The 21,430-nt window shown below is 41.6% G+C and overlaps 2 protein-coding genes across 4 annotated transcripts; one reads left to right on the top strand and one right to left on the bottom strand.

Annotated features, from left to right (window-relative positions):
- Positions 1-1,625: 1,625 nt before the first annotated feature.
- Positions 1,626-4,953, bottom strand: LOC114138930 (microsomal glutathione S-transferase 2-like). Of its 2 annotated transcripts, XR_003594348.1 has the most exons (5): positions 4,641-4,952; positions 3,185-3,284; positions 2,368-2,520; positions 2,034-2,278; positions 1,626-1,990 (listed from the first exon to the last, which is right to left on the bottom strand). XR_003594348.1 is itself a non-coding variant. In XM_028008428.1 (4 exons), the coding sequence occupies exons 1-4, from the start codon at positions 4,699-4,701 to the stop codon at positions 2,170-2,172; spliced, it is 423 nt and encodes a 140-aa protein (XP_027864229.1). In that variant the 5' UTR covers positions 4,702-4,953; the 3' UTR covers positions 1,626-2,169. The 2 variants fall into 2 exon arrangements, 1 of the variants encoding a protein (XP_027864229.1); XM_028008428.1 differs by having other exon boundaries at positions 1,626-2,278; positions 4,641-4,953.
- A 55-nt stretch (positions 4,954-5,008) lies between these two features.
- LOC114138925 (histone-lysine N-methyltransferase SETD7-like) lies at positions 5,009-12,307 on the top strand. Of its 2 annotated transcripts, XM_028008419.1 has the most exons (8): positions 5,033-5,189; positions 6,548-6,677; positions 7,331-7,532; positions 7,629-7,818; positions 8,449-8,530; positions 8,641-8,758; positions 8,890-9,047; positions 11,589-12,307. In XM_028008419.1, exons 1-8 carry the CDS (start codon positions 5,150-5,152, stop codon positions 11,776-11,778), a joined length of 1,110 nt encoding a protein of 369 aa, XP_027864220.1. In that variant the 5' UTR covers positions 5,033-5,149; the 3' UTR covers positions 11,779-12,307. The 2 variants fall into 2 exon arrangements, with proteins under 2 accessions (XP_027864221.1, XP_027864220.1); XM_028008420.1 differs by lacking the exons at positions 8,449-8,530; positions 8,641-8,758; positions 8,890-9,047; positions 11,589-12,307 and having other exon boundaries at positions 5,009-5,189; positions 7,612-7,811.
- Positions 12,308-21,430: the final 9,123 nt, after the last annotated feature.

Here is a 21,430-nt window from a genome sequence, read left to right as displayed (position 1 = left end):
GAATCAATCCAATCCTCAATAACTATTTCATGGCTATAAAACTTCTACTGCAGGTACAGCTGCGACACACATAAAAAAAGCATCAAAAATAACCTGATAAAATTGCAATATTATTTAGGAATATAGCAACATTTTACTCACCAAAAATCCTGATTATTTGTACACAAAATCCATCCTCCTTTCTTTCCTCAAGATGTCAATTACTCTGTTGTGCAGATTATCCTTGCGTTTCACTTCCATGAAGAAGTCCTTTTCTATCGCCATCGAAGCTAATGCTGAAAGTCGAGTCTGCCCGGTCCTATTTCTGGCATAAGTTTTAGTTAGTAGACTGAAAGTGGCGGACAAATCCTTTTCCCGGTTGTGACAGGCTTGCTAGCTTCGGAGTTACCCGACCTTGTTTAACAATGTCCAGCTTTTCTTGAAAAGTCCGTCTTGAAAATGGCTTTGACAGTAAATCTCCAACCAAATCCATTTCTTCTCCTCCTTCACCATTGTGGGTTGACAAAACAGCTATTAAATCAACACAACAATATCTTTGCTTGCGCAGCAGATGCAGTTTGCTAGCTCTGGCTAGTACGCGCTTTGACTATCCAATCAGAGCATGTGAATACGCTGACATTTCCGCCAACTCAAAATCTAATTGGTTGAAGCAACAGTTTGATCGACATTTATTTTATTCTACAGGCCCCGCAGAACTGATTGTGAAGGCCTCCAGGCAGATTTCTTTGACCCTGGCCTCAGACTTTTTATTATGACATTAATAGTATCATAATAATGACACTTTTAATGTCATCATTATACATATATATGTAGACATATATACATATAACTCTTTCCAATTCAATATATATATATATATATATATATATATATATATATATATGTATAAACACATATCACTCTTTCCAATTCAATACAAATGTGAGTGAAAGTTATAAGCTGAACAATTTCAGTTAGGATGGATACTGTGTACATCGAAAGACCAAAAAAAAAAGTGAGACAAAGCTTAGCTGATGTTTGACACCATCTGTTTGATTTAGACAAGTTATACACAACGTAGCCGCTGGAGGGCGATGCAGCACCATGAAGTGAAATGGTGGTACATTTCACTTTGTGAACACACACACACACACACACACACACACACACACACACACACAAACACAAAAGAATCTTTGTGTGTGTGTTGCAGCAGCACAGACTGAATGGGTATAATAGCACTTTGCACCAATCTGATGGTTGAATAACAGAACAAATACAATAAATACTCTTGTTGTTGAGCTCAAAAACTCCAAAATGGATTTTTTAATTGAAAATGTTACTTATTTTGTCAACATGTAGTTTTCTTTTAAAACCCAATTAATTACATACCCTGCAATTAACTCAACAAAAAATTCTAGCAAAGTCCCACCACTAGTATTAATGCATGATAAGAAAATTTAAATAAAGACTTTATTTTCTAAACTTACAATCTGTTTACACTGTGTTACCTTTTAACAGAAGACTGTCTCATTTCCAGTCAGAATTAAAGAGACTTCTTCACTGAATGAAAGGAATTCAAAAATTGCCAGGCATATGAATCATGTTTTAACAGCAATAATTAAAATTCAAATGAGAAGACACACTTGGATGAGGGGGAAAAAAAACTTTATTGGTTTTGACAAAGTTGACTTTAATACGAATTTGTCAGTTACACTCTATTAAACCTAATTTTGGAGGATTGTGATTGGCCGATACTTAAATGTGAAGCCAATCTTATTCACTAATCTGAAAGGTTTGAGTGATGCATCCATCCACCAGATCATGTCTGCACATTCCCAGTCAACAATAGTCACTCCACTGTTACCACTTCAGCGACTTTTTGTTATATTTAGCAACATTTCAGACAAAACAAATAATTTGGCACTGGCCAAAATCAGAATCGGCATGGCAGACTTTCTATAGATCAACAATCGGCCAGAAAACTGCAACCGGTCTGCCCTCATTCAGAACCCAGCAGCAGCGAAAACTGGTCAGAAACCACTTTTAGACAATTACTGATAATTACTCAGATGAACCAGAACAGCTTCTGTCTACAGATTATTCACTTGGAGAACACAGGATTGCTATGTGATTAAAAAAACAATATTTGCAATCCTTTTCTTCTTCACATGAAACAGATGTAAATCTTTAGATAGGGGTGTAAAAGTACTTGTCCAGGAGTCCGCGCGTTATTCCGACCACAGCCAGAACGGACAGGGTGAGAAGTGCAGCCAGGGTCAGGTAAAAGCCAGGTAACCTGCAGAGCAGACACCGCTCACTGAGCACAATGCTCTCCTGACATCTGTACATGCTTTGTTCTTAGGACAGACGATGAGGGCGGGTAACCTTTTCTTGGTGGACTGGGTGTAGCCGTTGAAGTAGAGCTGCCTGGCCGCCATGTAGACCAAACCTGTTGCTGCAGCTAGCACCTCGCTGAAGAACATCCCACAGGTCCACAGACTCACCAAGAACAGGGGGTAGAACTCCACACAGTTCTGACTGCAAACACACAAAACCGATGTAGGAACGTCTGCAGGTTCGCTCATTAGAGGTGACATTAGAGCTGCGGTGTATCAAATACTTGTTTTCCCCATTGTACTTCTTTGAGGTGATCCATCAACTAAAATCCTTATGAAATTTCTCAAATGTGGCACCAATTAGCCAGCCTGGACACTCTCCAAACAGAGCTTCTCTCCGTTTCAGTCTTCTCAGCATGTGAGACCAGTTTGATGGAAACAGATGATGGTTGCACACTCTTTTGAGGTTGTTATTATTGCCAACGCCAGAAGCTAACAGTTTCTGTCTAAAAGGTTCTAAGCATGACCGGTGCTCAGGAGGTAACTGTACAAAGATGAAGTTTGAGGTTGTTCTGGAAAACCTGTTTCCAGGACAACATCATCTAAATTCAACTTTTGGATGAATCAGAGTTGGAGGGCAGTGGCACTCGAGGACTGGGTTATTAAGCAAACATGGAGCCAAAACGGAAAGGTTTCTGGAAAATGATGACACCCCACAACCATAAACACTCACAAAACACAAAAAAGGTCAACAGAATTTAAAAGTGATGCACTTTCTGCTCAAAGTCACCGTAATTTGGTAAGTCTCTTCCTTATTTTCCAAAGCTAGCACATTAAATTTTAATCTGTACAGGCAGCTGACTTACTGCGCACGAAACGTTCGTTCAAACTCTGGAGGACCAGAGACTACAGGAGGGAGGATCTTGTGAGCCATTCTAGACCATCCAACTCTGCGGGCCAGGTACCCTGAGTGAACACAGTGATGGTAGGAAGCAACCTTTTGTTAATAATTCAAAAAGCAAAACATTTGCAGGCATTTAGAGCGCCTCATGGTTACATATTTTATGAAATTTTACTTTTCAAATGTTGGAATCCTGCCAATCATGACAAAATGTAGAGATAGTAAGGAACCTCTTTGTCCCTAATTATTGGCTGGCTAAAACAATAAAGCACAGTGGTGTTATCATCATCATTATGTGGGCGTCAGACATGCTAGTAAACAACCGGCTCTCCATCCTATTGTTCGGCGGTCACTTTCTGTTAATGGCATCCAGTCGGCTGAACGACCTCCATTGTTCTCCAGTTTGAACCATTCCAGCCTGTGAGGACCTTGGTGGTCCGGTAATAACTTTACTGTGCAGCATTTAAATTGTCTTTAGTTTACGTTTAGTTTCTTCTTCAATGGCGGTTGGCTGGCAGCATTTTGGTACATTATCGCCACTTCTAACGTCCCATTGGCAAAAATTAAACCCTGTGATTTACGTTCCAAAAACAAGCATTCTGTTGGTAGTGAAAAATCTTTAAACTAAGTTGAAATGGGTGGACAAGAGCCATAAGAAGTAAATGCAGGGATGAAAAGATCACCATGAAATAATCAGCTAATTATACGGTCAGTCAATGATGCGTTTTGAATGAATCACCGTTTTAGAAAGCAATGACCTGTAAAATAATCAGAGGAAATCTGATTAATTTATTTTTATTAATTTTTTTTTGCGTGGTCCTGATACCACTACAACTGCAATCAGACTTGTGTGTGAACAGTTTGCGACTCCAACCTCATCGGGCTTCTTTTGGTGCAGAATTATGACGCATGTCGCATAGCAATGACGTAAAAGTCAGATTAAATGACCATTCAGAGTGCAGGCACTTTGAAAACAATTGGATTAATGATGCGTTCCAGTCGTATTCAGAACTGGGAAATTCTGACTTCCCAGTTGGAAAAATTAACTGCAACATCCTCCAAAGTCGAATTTGGGGATAGTTGGAGCAGCTCCAACTACACTTCATGGTCCAATCTGGCCGCTCCTGGCATCAACTATAGTAAGTCGTGGTGAAAGCAGTTTTATTTTTCAAAACACAGAAGTAGGAAGAGTGCATCTAACATTAATATTACAAAATCCAAAGCATGCCGGTGGGAACCGTAATCTGGCAATAAGTCATGACTGGGGTCATTCACCCCACAGGTCCACACTGACACCAGGAACACGGGGTAAAACTCTATACAGTTCTAACTGCAAACACATAAAACTGAGGCAAAAGTAGTGTTATGGTTACACTAGTACTTGTATAAAGATTTTTCATTTAATATCAGTTAATATTTACCCATCTGGAAGGCAGATAGAAGGGTCACCGCAGCCAGGAGAAGAGGGGAATCTGTTGCCATTGCAGTCTGAACTTTACTCAAGTATTAGGAGGAACTACCTGGGAAAAGACTTAAAGCCATCCCACTGTCTGTCCAAACATGTCCGTACAGTTAAGCTCTGCCCTGCCTCTGTAAAATACGGACTGGATTCTCAATTACATAATTTTGTTCGCGCCCTATGAAGAAAAAAATGTGAGAATGTTTTCTCAGTGAAGCCTGGTGTGAGTTTTATATCGTTTCTTTCTTTCATTGCTACCTGTTTGATATGTCTGCAGGAACCTTTCTGGCAACGCTGTCAGGATTCCTCTAATGAAGATTTTTATTTTTTTTAAACGAGTTCAAGTCAACCGTTAACCGGTTCAGAGTGTCTAATAGGTGGCGTGTGTTACCACGCCCCACGGCAGCCCACGGGTGACAGCGCAGGGTTGGGATTGCGTGCCGTGATCAGCCGGCTTCCTCCCGCGGCGGCATGGACAGCGACGATGAAAGCGTGGAGGAGGTGGTGGAAGGTTTGTACCGCTGCAGCGCACGCTGTTCACGGGGGGAATGCGATGAAGGAGGGCTTTGATCCCGCTTTAACTGCTAAACGTGTCAGACCCGAGCCTCCGTGAGGCGGTCTGACTCTGGGCCCGCTCGGTAGCGGGGAGCGCCAGGGGCTGGAGTTGTGACAGCGATCCGCGCGAGAGGCAGCTGAAAGCGGCGTGGGGGCCGTCAGAGCTCCGCAGCCGGCGGACGTTTAACACGATGCAGTATGTTCGATTCCTCACCGCTGAACGCACCGGTGCTTTCAACAGCTGGTGTGTCTGTTGAACAGGAGTCAGTCAGGAAAGGTTGGATAGTTTGTTTCTTTAAGAGTTGACAGAAAGTTGACTATGAGTTTATAGAAGCTCCAGCTGCTGGGGTTGAGTGAGTAGTAAGCCAGTAAAACTACAGCAGCGGTAGGATCAGAACATGGAATGTAGAAAAAACGCCACAAAAAAAAAAAAAAAAAAAAAAAAAAAAAAAAGAAATATATATATATATATATATATATAAGTACAGAAAATCAATGGAATCACTCAATGTTAAGGGAAATTTCTCAGATCATTAACAAAAAACTGCATAGCAATACATTATGAAAACCTGTGATGTTGGACAGTGTTTTTCAAAGTGGAGGCACCAGAGGGCGCTAGATGGGCTGGATGGAAGTTGTGAAAAAAATGCACAAAAAAAAAATTCTGGTACCTTTTTTTAGCAAAATATTTTAATCAAACTTTTTTTTTTAAATCATGAATGCTACTTCGTTTTTCATCCATCCATCCATCCATTTTCTGTTCACCCTTTGTCCCTAAAGGAGTCGGGAGGGTTGCTGGTGTCTATCTCCAGCTACGTTCCAGGCGAGAGGCGATGTACACCCTGGACAGGTCGCCAGTCTGTCGCAGGTCAACACAGAAACATACAGGACAAACAACCATGCACACACACACCTAGGGAGAATTTAAAGAGACAAATTAACCTGACAGTCATGTTTTTGGACTGTGGGAGGAAGCCGGAGTACCCGGAGAGAACCCACGCATGCACAGGGAGAACATGCAAACTGACCCCATGCAGAAAGACCCCAGCCGGGAATCGAACCCAGGACCTTCTTGCTGCAAGGCAACAGTGCTACCAACTGCGCCACTGTGCAGCCTACTTCGTTTTTCAATCGTTATTAAAAACTAAAAATAATTTATTAAAAACAACATGGCTATATGTGCAGCAATGCCATAACAATGCAACAACATTCAGTTGATAATTATCTATCATGTGTTCAAATGTGGGTTTATGTGTGTGTAGATCACAAACAGTTGAGCCCGATCAGCCAGAACCTGTTTGTGTTTATGTGTAGGCCCGTTGGATGAAGATGGCCAGCCCCATGGTGTCTGCACAGTCACCTATTCCTCCAGTGATCGCTTCGAAGGACATTTCACCCACGGAGAGAAGAATGGGAAGGGGAAGTTCTTCTTCTTTGATGGAAGGTAGTGACTCACTGTATCATGGAGGTTCACTAAGGGCGCATTAACACCAGCCCTGTTTAGTCCGTTTTAATCAAACCCCAGTCCGTTTGCCCAGAAAGTCTGGTTCACTTGAGGAAGTGTGAATGCACAATCCAACTCTGATGCAAACTCTGTTCCTTCTAAAAACCGATATTCTGTTTGTTTCAAGTGAACTCTTGTGCAGGTCAATTCAAGTGGACCGGTGACCATTCCGAAAGTAGCAAATTAACTATAGCGCAGGGCACAGGACTATCAAGTCTGAAAATTTGATAGTCCAGTTTTCAACTGTGAAAACTGGACTATCAAGTCTAAGACCTTGGGTTCCCCCAGAATGAGTTGGAGGAGACAGATTTCTGGGGTTCCCTTCTGGACTTGTGGTCCCCGAGTCCCAATCTCGAATAAGTAGAAATTATTCCAAACTGTCAATTTTAGGTCGTATGGTCCAGCACTAGTTGGTGCCAACAGGAACTGCTTAAATGGCTTTGTCCTGAAGACAGAATAACTTGAACACAGAAAGACCAGTTCTATCCTCTGTAGCAGTGGTTTCTAACTCCTCTCCTCGAGGGCCGGACACCTGCAACTTTTAGATGTGTTCCTTGTCCTACACACGGCAGCTGTCTGTTTTGTGTCCGCAGCACCTTGGAAGGTTTCTACGTTGACGATGGTCTGCAGGGCCAGGGGCTGTACACACACGAGGACGGCAGTGTCCTCCATGGGACGTATGTCGACGGTGAACTCAACGGGCCAGCTCAGGAGCTGGATGCAGATGGCCGCCTAGTCTTTAAGGGTCAGTACAAAGGCAACATCCGCTGTGGGGAGTGCTGGATCTACTATCCTGTGAGTGAGCTGAGTGCACTAATGGTTCTTTATTCTGAAGGACAGCAGCCATTTCATATGTGTGTGTGTGCGTGTGTTGGTGTGTGCTGTGGTTAGGACGGGGGCAGCGTGTTTGGGCAGGTCAATGAGGACGGGGAGATGACTGGCAGCTCCACAGCCTACATCTACCCAGATGGCTGCACGGCTCTCTATGGAAGCTTTGTGGGCGGAGAGATCACCGAGGCTCGCCTCGCCACACTGACCTCCAACCAGACCGGAAGGCCACGCTTCCAGATCGCTCCAAACAGTAAGATTTCATCTCATCTTCACTCACTCGCAATGAAAACATGCCATAGATAGAGAACTATGTTCTCTAATTTAACTGAGCTTGAGTTATTTTTCAAAACTTTCAGTCTCTAGATCAGGGGTCTCAAACTCCAGGCCTCGAGGGCCGCAGTCCTGCAGTTTTTAGATGTGCCACAGGTACAAAACACTGGAATGAAATGGCTTAATGACCTCCTCCTTATGTAGATCAGTTGTCCAGAGCCTTAATGACCTAATTATTCTGTTCAGGTGTGGTGCAGCAGAGGCACATCTAAAAGTTGCAGGACTGCGGCCCTCGAGGACTGGAGTTTGAGACCCCTGCTCTAGATGTAGAAAGCTGGCAGAGGAAAAGACTGCCAGCTGTAACTGCAGCCAGACCTGGTTCTGTGAAATATTACTCAGTGGTTCTGAATGGCTTGTTTTTTACATATTTATTTGTAAAATGTCTCTTCTGTAATGCTTTATTTAATTTCTATAGTGTTTGTTAGTGTTTTCTACAAATAATTTATGTGGAAAAAGTGTATATGCTGTTAGCTGGACTCAAACAGGAAGTGCTGTAGAGACATGTTGGTGTGATTGAACAGGTGACATGATGACTTCATGTGACCTGCAGGTCCTGTCTACTCCTATGACAAGTCCACCTCCACCTGCATCGCCACCCACGCTCTGCTGCCGGACCCGTACGAGAGCCAACGGTAGGGCCGCTCCGTGTGATGATGTCACACTGTGGAATGACGACGGTTGTTCCAACAAGCCGGAACAGAACCAGAACCATTTGGAACCTTGTGTGTTCCCTCTCTGTCAGGGTGTTGGTGGCAGAGTCTCTGATTAAAGGAGCCGGTCAGGGACTTTTTGCCAAGGCAGCTGCTGAGCCGGGTACCGTCATGGCTTTTTATAACGGAGTCCGGATCACGCATTCTGAGGTATGGCGCGCTGCTTCTATGGAAACGAAGATACGTTGGAATCACGTAATGAGGGGAAATTGACATAAAACGTAGCAAATTTGATTTATTGATTAAAAACGATTCCTAAATGACTGATGTTGCTTTGTCAGGTGGACAGTCGGGACTGGGCTCTGAATGGAAACACCATCTCACTTGACGACGACACTGTGATCGACGTCCCACAGCCGTTCGACCAGACGGAGAGGTACTGCGCCTCTCTGGGTCACAAGGGCAACCACTCCTTCACTCCCAACTGCCAATACGAGCCGTAAGTAGAAACGACGGGAAGGAGGAGCGTCGACTTTTAAAATATGGGTCCATAATCAGATAGGCACTCAGCTACATGCAATGCATCCTTCAAGTCATTCAGAATCGGATGTTGTTGTTTTTTTTGTTTTTTTTTGCTTGGTCAACGTGGATTGGTCATCAACCAATCCAACAAAAAATCCAATAATCTTCTAACCAGTAAATACACCATACGTAGGAGCTAGCACATCGTACAACAACGTAGAAGTTATGACTGAGAGAAGCCATTTTCAGTTTCAGTTGGATGTTTAAAATGAAGTCACAGGAAACACAAAGATGCTGGAAGCTATTTAAAGGGGCAGCGTTATGTAAAATCAACTCTTTTTTTAGCTTTATGTCATGTTATAATTTTATCGCCTCATCAAAAACATACAGACATGCGTCTGTCTTTCATGCATGTCTGAGAAATCTTTTCATCTCCATGGCAACCATTCGGGTGTGCAAAATGCCTGGTTGAATCTAGCAGCGCCTTTGAGACGCAGCTCCTCCTCAGAGCTGAAGTTTTTTAAGCTACTGATCTTCCCCATAACTCCCCCATTCAGCTCCTTCAGACTAGCCCAGAACTATTAGCATGCACCTGGTGGAACGGCACATCTGATGATTTCATTATACGAGCTACTTCTCAGTGCAGAGCTAGTGAAGGCTTGACTTCCTGAAGGAGAGTGTTGGAAAGACCAGGGCTTTCTTAAAGAGACAGTGGCATAATTTTAAGGTGTTAAATTACAAAGTCAAATTTTTTTCCAAGGCATATTTGATGCATATATCATTTTAATAGCTTTGTGCTGTAAAATGTTACTATATGGCTGGACAACATATACATATATATATCTATAAAACAAAAAAACAATGATCTAAAAAAACCCACATATTTGTGAAATACACTATTATGAGGTTCTTCTGGAGTTCTGAGTTTTTCAGTTGATTAAAAACATCTTCCAAATCAACAGCACTACAGTCACAGATGATACTGTTGAGATTAGTTTAGCACCAGTAACAGTGGTCCCACAGATAAGGAATAGATTTCTCCCAATAGAAACTAAAAGTACTGCACGGAGTCGATTGAAGCTGCAGAGCAGGCGTCGTTTACACCGAACGATATATATTTAAATATATATATATATATATATATACAGTACAGACCAAAAGTTTGGACACACCTTTTAATTCAATGAGTTTCCTTTATTTTCATGACTATTGACATTGTAGATTCACACTGAAGGCATCAAAACTATGAATAACACATGTGGAAATATGCACTAAACAAAAAAGTGTAAAACAACTAAAAATACCCCTTATATTCTAGTTTCTTCAAAGTAGCAACCTTTTGCTGTGATTACTGCTTTACACACACTCTGCATTTTCTTGATGAGCTTCAAGAGGTCGTCACCTGAAATGGTTTTCACTTCATAGGTGTGTCCTGTCAGGTTAATAAGTGGGATTTCTTGCCTTATAAATAGTCATGAAAATAAAGAAAACCCATTGAATTAGAAGGTGTGTCCAAACTGTTGGTCTGTACTGTATAAATAAAAATAAAAAAAATTCCCTTCTCACCCACCACAGGTGGTTCTTATCCTCTGAGCTCGGGTCCTCTACCAGAGGCCTGGGAGCTTGAGGGTTCTGCGCAGTATCTTGGCTGTGCCAAGAACTGCACATTTCTGGACTGAGATGTCTGATGTTGTTCCTGGGATCTGTTGTAGCCATTGGTCCAGTTTGGGGGTGACTGCCCCGAGGGCCCCGATGACCACAGGCACCACTGTGGTCTTCACCTTCCAGGCCCTCTCCAGTTCCTCCCTGAGACCCTGGTATTTCTCTAGTTTCTCGTGCTCCTTTTTCCTGATGTTGCAGTCGCTTGGTATTGCTACATCTACCACAACGGCTTTCCTCTGTTGTTTATCCACTACGACAATGTCTGGTTGGTTCACCATTACCATTTTGTCTGTCTGGATCTGGAAGTCCCACAGGATCTTATAAAATGGTGAATTTTTATATATATATATATATATATATATATATATATATATATATATATTCAGTTTAAATTGAAATTGTGCTGTGGAGCTGTGACTGCACATCACACATGTAAGGAGGTTTTCTGTTTCATGAGTCAAACAATTGGAATATGGTAAAAAAAACAACAAAAAAAACTTTTTGTCTGTGTTTACATACAAAACTCTCAGGACAAGCAGCTCCTTCAGGAATGACTGTTGTCTTCCCCTCCCTGTCCATGACTGTCTTCTGGACAGTCTGGACAGTCAGCTGTCCTCCCCATGATTGTGTCCTACTGGCCCAGACTGAGACACTGTTTAGAGGTCTAGAACCCAAACACCAGATCAGACCACAGTCAACATTTCTCTAGGAATAGAACTGCTATAAAGTGCAATCCATGTCGGATACAATGTTGGTTTGTTATCTATAGCAACCAGGAAATGTCCATTGTTCCAGTGCGTTGATCTTTTTGCCTTTTCAGTTTGTGTTTTGTATGTACGTCTGTCTCTCTGCTCAGGTTTGTCCACCCTCGTTTTGGACCCATCAAATGCATCCGAACACTGAGAGCTGTGCAGAAAGACGAAGAGCTCACGGTCGCCTACGGTTACGATCACGAGTCATTGGGGAAAAACGGCCCGGAGGCTCCTGATTGGTACAAACGTGAGCTCGAGGTTTTCCAAAGACAGGCAGCTCCTGTGAGCCACTGAAAACCCAGAGGAAGACCCCCAAACTCCCCAAATTTGTGCTGCCACTTCATAAAACTCCTGGAACACTGCTGCAGCTGCCGACCTTCCAAACTGCTTTGACCAGAGTGACACAAGAACTATGCAAGAAACCAAGTGGTCTTAGAGGTCGTTGTTCTGACTGGAAGTGCTGCTTCATCTCATGTTTTAAGATTCACATGTTCATCACTGGTGCTTCTAGACGTCATGGAAACCCATTGTTTTCATTAGGTCAGTTTACACGATAGTACTCTGTTTAGGTGTTTACTGTAAGAGCTGTACAGTAGATCTGACCTTCTGCCCAGACTTCCATTGCCTTAACATGTCTGTTGACCTGACAGGTGAAACATGCTAGAGATCATTGTATTTATTACAAGTTACATGAATTGTGTTTGTGAAGGACTCTGAAAAAATGAGTGGACTTTCTGCTACACAGGAAAGAATGGAGCTTTCAAAATCTGTACACCCCAAATAATGAAACGCCCCAAAATAAACCAAACCAAATCCATTCCAATGCTTATTTTTTTCAATTTTCTTTTCTTTCACTGAAACTCATTGTGCCTATATGTGACAAAGTCTTAAAGTTCCTCTTATTTTTAGCCTGCTGTTCTATGATTCTTCAGACTAAAAGCGAAATGAACTTCGAGACTTAAGCCAAAATATTTCAGGAAAAGAACATATGGTGGTGGTGGCAGCATAGTGGTTTGGTTGCTTTGCTGCTTCCAGATTCTAGATGGTTTGCTAGTTATAGATCCCTCAGTTCTGCTCACTAGAAGAAAATTCTGGAGAATTTATAGCCATCAGTTTGTGATCTTAAGCTCAAGTGCATACGGTTATAAAGGGTTACAAAGTTTTTTCAGAAGTAAAATTAAAGTTTCAGAAATCTTAAATTATGTTGGAAAATATCTTTGTTTGATGTTGGCCAGATTTGTCTCGGTATCCATTTTAAGCCGTTTCCAAATCATGAACTTTCAGATACCAGCTTTGTTCCCATCTGCTGCACATGTTGTGTGCAGCTATATTTGTGCACTTCTTACACGAAGATACAAAGAAATACAGATAGATATTATAGACAGTTGTTTACTGGAATAAAAAAGAAATTAATTTGCAACATTTTCCAAGAACAGTTTGAACAAATCTACTCTCAGCCAGTCCTAAAAACACAGAGAATATTGACTTTTCAAAAATTGGATATATTTCCTAAAAATAGTCTTTGAAATTTTATGAACAGCCAAAGCAAGGTCTTAAAAAAACCCCGCTACAAGGCACCTGTGATTTCTGTACCAGGAACGAATGGCTAAAATGTGATGTGGGCGGGGTGTGAGAGCCTGAGAGTCCAAACTCTGGGCAGAAACATCCCACGCTTCCCCCTCCACCTGCGCCCGGTTCAGCCAGGTTAATGGATAAACAAACTTCCTGCCTCCAAACTGACACCGAAACTTCTCCGGAATACTGCCGCTGTGGTGACGAACCTGTCAATGGGACTTTTTTACAAGAAAGTTATTTTTTTTCTCCAGTCAATAGTTATTAGTGTTAATGTTTCTGAGTCATAAACCCAACCAAACGGCGCTTAGCATCAGCCTCGCTCACACGTTTCCCTCAGAACTTCTTCAAACCGAAACAGAAGCAGAGCGGGAGGGATTTCCGTCTGAACATGGACCGGTACCGGTACTTCATATTCAACCAGAGGAGTGTGCTCATCCTAGGCATCCTCCAGATAGCCTGTGCGGGTCTCTGTGTCGTCTGCGGCTTAATGGACGCTGCTTTCCGCAAGAACACCCCGCTGAGCACCAGCAGGACGCCGGTGTGGGGAGGACTGGTCAGTATCACCTGGAAGGCTCTGCTCGGTGGGCATCCAGGTATCAGGATACCTACGGAGTGTTATTGGTGTGTTACAGGCTCATATAGGAGACCGCTTTCTAAAATATGGTGTGGATCCTCTTGGAGAAGAATAATGACTGTTGACAGGGTCGGCCAAAGATTGGCTGAGGCCGTGAGCAGACTTTCATTCGCCCCCCCCGCCCCCCACTTCCATCTTCAGTCTTTCATGATTATTATGAACATGAAGAGTCGGGAGGACGGCGAATCGCTTTTTAAAATATGCTTAATTAATTTGCTTTAGATTCTGCTGTAAAAAAACAACAACTAAGCAATCATTGATTATTCCATCCATCCATTTTCTAACACCCTTGTCCCCAGTGGGGACAGTGGGAACCAGGAGGTACTGGTTCCTATCCCCGGCTAACGTTCCGGGCGAGAGGCGGGGTCACCCTCGACAGGTCGCCAGTCTGTGGCATTTATCCTTGATTATTATTTTTTCTTTTTAGTGATTAAAATAATTTTCAGTTAACTGACTTGTAACGTTTTTTAATCAGTCAAAGGGTTACGTTCCTTATTGGAGAATATGATATCATCACTATTAAATATCTGACAATTTCACCAGCCTGTACTGATGTCCAGATAAATATTCTAGCTAAATCCTCAAATTGACTTAGAAAATGATATTTGATGTAAAATCCACTTTTAATATGATAGTTAAGGATATGTTAATGTGTTTTTGGTATGCAGTGAACCTCCAGGATTTGTGGGTGTTAAGAACCAGAGTTGTCTGCGAATGGCTAAAATCTATAAATACTTGAGACCCCTTCATAAAACACTTGTAACTGCATCTTAATAGTTCAAACATCAAATATACCTTAATATGCATTAATACACACAGTGGAAGCCATGTTGACACTACCACAGAAGCTAACATCCAGTCTTCCGTATTTCCACTTTGAAGTTTACGATCAATACTGTGTAATTTAACGGTGCTCTTGGATTGACAGTTTTGTAATCGACAGCCAATTGTTTGCTAAGCAGCGTTGCATCAAGACATTTCAACTTCTCTAGCTGCATTTTCTTCATAATAACTTAGTTGGGCTTTACAGAAAAAAAATATTTGTGGTTTTCACAAATAATTTGAAATAGCATTCTATGGAAATATCTGCAAATATTGAACCCCAAAATCTGAACCATGAATAGTCACTGTAAAGATATTGAAAACATGACTAAACAGACAATTGTATTCGTTTAAAAAAGAATCTAGATTTTGGTTAAGTTGGACCAAAGTTTGAACAATAAATCTGTAACTATGCCTCCAGAGAAATAAAAATTCATCAACAATCCGACATATTCTGGATGTAGTTTAACTATCATGGGGAATGCTTGAATTTCCAAAACTGCTCCCCACCCCACCCAAAAACAAAAAAGTAATTTTTGAGGACACAATGGAGCCAATGTTCTGACCACACACAAAGATGAAATAGGAAGAGAAACAGCAGAGGTGGACTCACTGATGGTACTGTACCTACTGTTACGCCGTTTATCCAGGAGGAGGAGGAGGAAGTTCAAATCATCTCTTCCAACCGTCGTAACGGGACGCGTGGAGATTCTTTACCAAATGATGAACATTATGAACAACCTGGAGCATAATCATCATCAAACTATCATACAACAGTGTCTTCAGTCAGAGGCTTCTTCAAATCTGCAGTAATACAGACTGCTACAGGAGTTAATCCCTACACAGCCATTAACATGTTAAATAACCTTGGATGATAAACTTTTAAACAGCATTTGATCTGTTTAAAGTCACAGTGTTCATGAAACGTGGCCTCAGCCCAGACACATATTAAATTGAAAATTATGAAAATTTTCAATCATGAAAGTTGAGTTTTCATAGTTAATTGCGGTAAAAATTAATACTATGATTAGGCCTGTCGCGATAAACGATAAATCAATTAATGGTACGATAAATTAAAACTATCAACGTCATTTTAATTATCGGCACTATCATCTCTTTCTGTTAATGACACTAAATGAAAAAAGGCTCAACTCCGGTGCTCTCCACTGACTCCTCCCTTCCTCATTTCCTTAGTGTAAAGCCCAGCGGACACTACACGATCTTAGAGCTGCCCATTTTCGAAACCTGAGAGACAACACATTATTAGCCGACAGAAATCCTAGGTATAACATAACATTCAGTCCGTTACGATGTCAAGTTTCCAGGCTTGATATTTATTTCTCGATTATTGGTTGATTAGCTAATGTAAACTCCTGCTCTGCTAGTCAGTCGGTCTTTGAGTCGCTTTTTTTTTTTGCTAATGGAACTGAAACGCACTGAATTGCGCAACACGTTGTTGAAACAATAATTACTGAGAATATAAATTTTAACAGGTTTTGTTGATTATTATTTGTTGATATAATTCTTTAATGAAGCTACAAACGTTTAGGACCTTAGTGAATATTTTGATAAACGTGTCAGAAGAGGAAGTTCTGGTCTCATCGTCCTGGCGGTGTTCAGTTTGTCACCAACTGTCGAGATCAACTCAAAACCTTCCAGTGATCGACGTATTGAGCCCCCTGATCTACCGTAACACACCAAACACTACAGGATGATCGGTTACGAAATCGTAAGCGACAATGTTAGAACGGCCGGCGTTCTAACATTGTCTTAAGGGGAAAAATAGGGGCAAAAAAACCTTGTAGTGTGAATTATTGCATCAGGTAGTCGATGTGCCCATTTTCTCTATTTAAATCTAACTATTACTGAAGGGCAACATAGTATACAGTGCGTTTTTTGTTAATGGAGACTGAGAATCCATTTTATTTTTGGTTGTTTTGTTTATCAGTTCCAGTGTTTAGTGTTCTTTTGAAATTAAAGTGTATCTATCTTTGGCAGGAAATCGCATGCATTATTACGTCATTTTCATTACATCAGTGTAAAAAGGTCTTCAAACAATATTATCGTTTATCGCAATAATTTTTGAGACAATTAATCGTTCAGCAAAATTTGTTATCGTGACAGGCCTAACTATGATCAAATTAGGATCCTCGCTCACACTGCTTCCTGTTGTTTTCAGTTCATGGCCTGTCCTGGTGTGCTGGCGCTGTTTGCATCCCAGAGGAAGAACGCTGTGTTGGTGAGTTTCTAGCTTCTGAACTCTGCTTCTCTTTAGGTGACAATAGGCTGGTACATATGGCAAGCTCAGAGACACCTCTTCAGTCTGTGTCGACGTGGCAACCTGCTGATGACACTCTAAGCTCAGTGATCTCTTCCAGTTTGATGCCTCACAATGCCAAGGTACTGTTAACTTTTTACAAGGACTGGGCGATATGGCTGAAAACCATATCACGATATAAACATTTTATATCAGTGGATGCTGATAATTATGGATCAGTGTTTTGTTTTAAATACCTGAAATGCTGCCAAGCTGGTGACATGATCTTTACTGTTTAATCCTCAATTTCAGTCGTTTTCTCCTTCCACTCCATGCTGCTGCTGTTTATTTCTAAGCTGCTAAGAGGCACAGTGGTGAAACCTGAAACTGCTGCTGCGCATGGTACTCAGCAGGCTGTTGCTAGGAAACCAAAGAGTGAGCGAGCGAGTTAGTTGATGCCACCAATCTAGCTTAGCTGGCTGTGAGAGGTTGAGCAGCTATTGCCTTTCCTCTGCCTACATCCCCCAGAATGCTTTTCTGGAACAGAGTCCAATCAAAATTGTATCAGATATATTTTCTATTGATATTGATGATTTTCTGTTGCGATATATATTGTTATTGATTTATCGTCCACCGCTACGTTTTACACATTTTCAAGTTTTGACTTTTCAGAGTCAACTGCACCTCCAGGGAAGTTTCAGATAGATGGATGAATTAATTGATTGATTGATTTGTCAATTCATTTTTTTATTGGGTTTTACGCTTATGTCTGGATTGCAGAAGATGACTCTGTATGCCTAGCTATGATCTGAATATGACTCTCTACGGGGGGCAGTGGAGTGAATGTTTTTCCAGAGGGGTCATGTTTCCCCCTGATCCCCCTTTTGAGGGCGCCACTGTTCAGAGTCAGTCAAATCTCTTTGTTTTTGGCAATTTTATAGCTTTTATTCTAAATTCTTTTACACACCTTGATATAGATGATCTCCTTAGGTGGCACCTTCCCTCATTGCACAAATGTACATCTCTCTCTCTCTCTGTTGTTCAGTAGATTTTTCAATACATATATTTCACTCATCTTAAGAACTACTTGGGATGGGATCATTTGAACATCCTTATTGGTGATGATTTAAATTTAGGGTGTGTGTATTTACCTTGTACCATGGCTGTGTGTGGAAGTGTTGTGGTGTAAGCTGATACTGTGGTGCTGCATGGCTCTCTTATGAAATGGCCTGGAAATGGAAAGGTCGCAGGATGAGCTGGAATCCCTCAACAGGCATGAGGTTAACTCCTCATTCCATCGTTTTCCTGCTGCTCGTCCCTTCCACACATAAACACGTATTGTCTGGACGTTTTGTGCTGTCCTCAGGTCAGCTGCATGGTGGTGGCTGCAGGACTTTCCTGTGCAGCTGCGGTCATCATCTTCGGCTACTCCTCTCTGACGCTGACCTATGGGGAAGAGGACGAAGACGTCTTCCACCAACACAAAAGTGCCAAAGTGGTAATTACCGCGCACAGCCGGCTGTATTCAGAGCTCTTCATTTGGTGGAACTTCAAGTACACACACATCTGTCTGCTGTTTCACAGCCTTTCTAACAACTGACAGCAGTGACAGTAGTTGCTGTCTACAAACCAGACAAGTTGAAGTGACTCAAGCTTCTGAAGCTTCTTTTATTTTGGTGGAACATGGTTTTAAGTGTGGCTCTGGACGTATTTGTACCTAACAGCAGCAAACTGTGTCACACTAATATTATTTCTGTCTCCTAACTCAGACATTTGTTCTCCATCGGCTGGTGAAAGGAGCCAATGCCACCATCATCCTGACCTGCATCATCAGCCTGGTTCTGTCCTCCCTCATTGGTTATGTGGGTTTCCGGAGTCTTCCATGCTGTGGCTGCTATGATTCCAGGACTGGACTGGTAAGGACTGGTAGCCCACCGCCTCTTGGTGTGAGGCTGAAAGAGTTAATCATGTCATGGTACAATGTTTCTCCAAAAGTCATGCTGTTGTGTCTGTGGAAGTTGCTAGCAGGGTTCTCAAGTCCAAATAACCAATGTCTCAATTTAATCAATACTAGAAAATGTATTGATTTAAAATAACAGACTCTTAGCTCCTTACCATCCTGTGTTGTGAGTTTAACCTGCTAACATGACAGAAAGGAACATATGCGACCCTGTGCAGCCAACAGGACTAACACAAAAGAGTCATTCAGACGAACTTTCCCATAAAGGCAGATGGAAAAAAAAAAAAGAGGAATACCAAAGAATGACACGTGCCAGCTATGCTAACACTGATGTTTGAAAGCAGCCTAAAATGAACAGTAAAGCTCCTGTATCTGCGATGTTGAAAACTTCACAAACAAACACTACCTGTTTCATCTGCAGTGGTCAGAGATGGGTTCATTTGGACCCTCCAGTCTTTTCCTATGGTCTGCGCAGTCCGGTGAGATTGCGCTGACCTTGCGTGTGCTTTTACAAGGGGCTTTTTCTGTGTAGTTTTGGAATCTGATGGTTCCCCGGTGTCCCACTGTGACATTTCCTGCACTCCTCATAAGCATCGCGCTAAGACTGCAGGAGGGTTACACATTAGCTTCATAGACACATAAAGCCCTGTGATGGCTGCAGTCGGCTGGACTCCACCATCAAGACGGGCTCATGAAGTTCAAAACTCCCCAATTTTTTGTTCTAATCTGCGTGATTAGACAGTTCAGACTCAGGTAAGGATGAGGCACTGCGTAGAATAAGATGTATTATAGGAATGTGTCACAACAAGTGTAGGAAAAGGACACAGTCAATGAAATCTATGAAATCTCAATTGTGACAAAGGCAAAATGCTTCAGTGTATTTGGCATACTCACCTAAATCCCCACCCACTGTTTAGTCCACATTAGTGGGCTAAACACTGACGTGTTCTGATTTCAAGACTGAAACCAGAAAGGTACGCGTCATGGAAACAGTTCCTGTTGCTATCAGTTAGCAAATTGCTCCTAATCCACCAACCCTTAGCAATAAACCACACAATCCTCGACCCGGTGCACCTTCACTGCCTGCCAGCTCACATGAGCAAAGGACAGAATGTATCAGTGATTAGATCACCACCATGATTCAATGGAGTCAGGACCATCATGTTTATGAAGCATGGCAGAGAGAGAGAGCCAAACCCAGATCAGCCTGGTCTGTAAGTGAGGTATTTTATATTTGGTGAACTCTGCTCCAGTAATAATAATGCTCCATACTCTAAAGTTCAACATTAAATTTCCGCCACTTCCTGGACATACAATTATCACGTTTAAACAAGATACGTATCACGTCTAAGATAAGTATCATGCTATAGCGTGATAGCATTCAAAATATTTTTTTTTCTGTGTGATAGCAATGCGCTGCCATACAAATCAAACCAAAATTAATACTGTTCCATCTGAGGACAGTCAGGAATAAAACCCACTTCCATTTTTCAGTTGAATTTGTTTGGCTCATTTGTCTACACTGGGCCACACATATATACAGGCATGAACAGCAGCACACGCCTAATAGGATTAAAGATAAAAAAAAAAGTGTGCAACACCCCCAGCCCCAAATGAAGGATTGTTTATTGGAAGTAAACCCTGAGTTTCACTGTAATAGCTGTATGCACAAACACACACACACAAAAAGGACAGTGTAAGCTACAAAAACACACTCTTACAACCAGAACGTTTCAACTAAAAATAATGTTCACCTCTAAAAATATCAACTCTAATTCAAAACTATGCCCTAGTGTTTATATACAACAAATTCACAATTTCAATCGATTAAAAAATTAGAACCATCCTCATTTACAAAAGAAACATACCTTGTGCCTCTGTCAATAGGGCCGCTAATCTTCTGTTCCTTTCTGCCATTAAGCTGCCATTCTACAACATATATAGAGCAAATAAAATAAAATAACATCAAATCAAAAACTGGAAGTCATGTGTCATACAAATAAAATGAGATAAAGGAACAAAGTGCTAAAGATGTCTAAATGAGAGACAGTTTAAACCTGAGTTCATCCAACACTTTTCCTCATCAAAAATGTCTTTTGATGAGGAAAACACTGTTGAGCAGATTTAATGGGAAACCAGGTGATTGTGTTTTGCATTGTTAAGCCTATTTAAATTACAGCCACATTGGCAGAAACTAGTCTAAATTGTTGGGAAAAGTTTCATTTGTCTTAATATGAATGAATTTATTTGGAAATGTTTTAATGGTTTGAAACATCTCCTTTACTAGAAGGTGTGAATCACTTCAGAGCTTTTCCTGGTTACCATAGCAATAGCAACTAATGTTACACTTCTACCTAACTGATGATGTCATTAGGATCAGATGCTTTGTGTCATAGGTCTATGACATCAGCTCTGAAACCTCTTAAATAGTTTGTCACTTGTGTTCTAGAGCCAGACCTGCAGAACCCAGCGGATTTATAGTGAATTGTTCTCTTTGCACCGTGAGACAGAAACGGAAGATGGGACTCCCCTCGTTTACCCAAGATTATTATTCCTATGGTAAGGACAAAGAAGATACAACCAAATGAAGAACTGTACCAAACTTTGCGACTTCGAGAGCAGGAAGAATCTTCAAACACCGTTGTTTCATACTGGACGATATATACAAAAAATGCAGAACATGAACGAAAAATGAGAC

Source organism: Xiphophorus couchianus, chromosome 23 (assembly GCF_001444195.1).
Source record: "Xiphophorus couchianus chromosome 23, X_couchianus-1.0, whole genome shotgun sequence".
NCBI lineage: Eukaryota > Metazoa > Chordata > Actinopteri > Cyprinodontiformes > Poeciliidae > Xiphophorus > Xiphophorus couchianus.
The sequence above is the reverse complement of the archived record's forward strand: the minus strand, read 5'-3'. Positions and strand labels throughout refer to the sequence as shown.

Bases quoted from the DNA above. Each gene is read 5' to 3' on its own strand.
- LOC114138930 (XM_028008428.1), bottom strand. From the start codon at position 4,701: ATGGCAACAGATTCCCCTCTTCTCCTGGCTGCGGTGACCCTTCTATCT. The intron at 2,521-3,184 runs GTAAGTCAGCTG...GTGTGTTTGCAG, and splicing joins GAACGAACGTTTCGTGCGCA to TCAGAACTGTGTGGAGTTCT. The intron at 2,279-2,367 runs GTTACCCGCCCT...TCTGCTCTGCAG, and splicing joins ACCCAGTCCACCAAGAAAAG to GTTACCTGGCTTTTACCTGA.
- LOC114138925 (XM_028008419.1), top strand. From the start codon at position 5,150: ATGGACAGCGACGATGAAAGCGTGGAGGAGGTGGTGGAAG. The intron at 7,819-8,448 runs GTAAGATTTCAT...TGTGACCTGCAG, and splicing joins CTTCCAGATCGCTCCAAACA to GTCCTGTCTACTCCTATGAC. The intron at 9,048-11,588 runs GTAAGTAGAAAC...CTCTCTGCTCAG, and splicing joins CCCAACTGCCAATACGAGCC to GTTTGTCCACCCTCGTTTTG.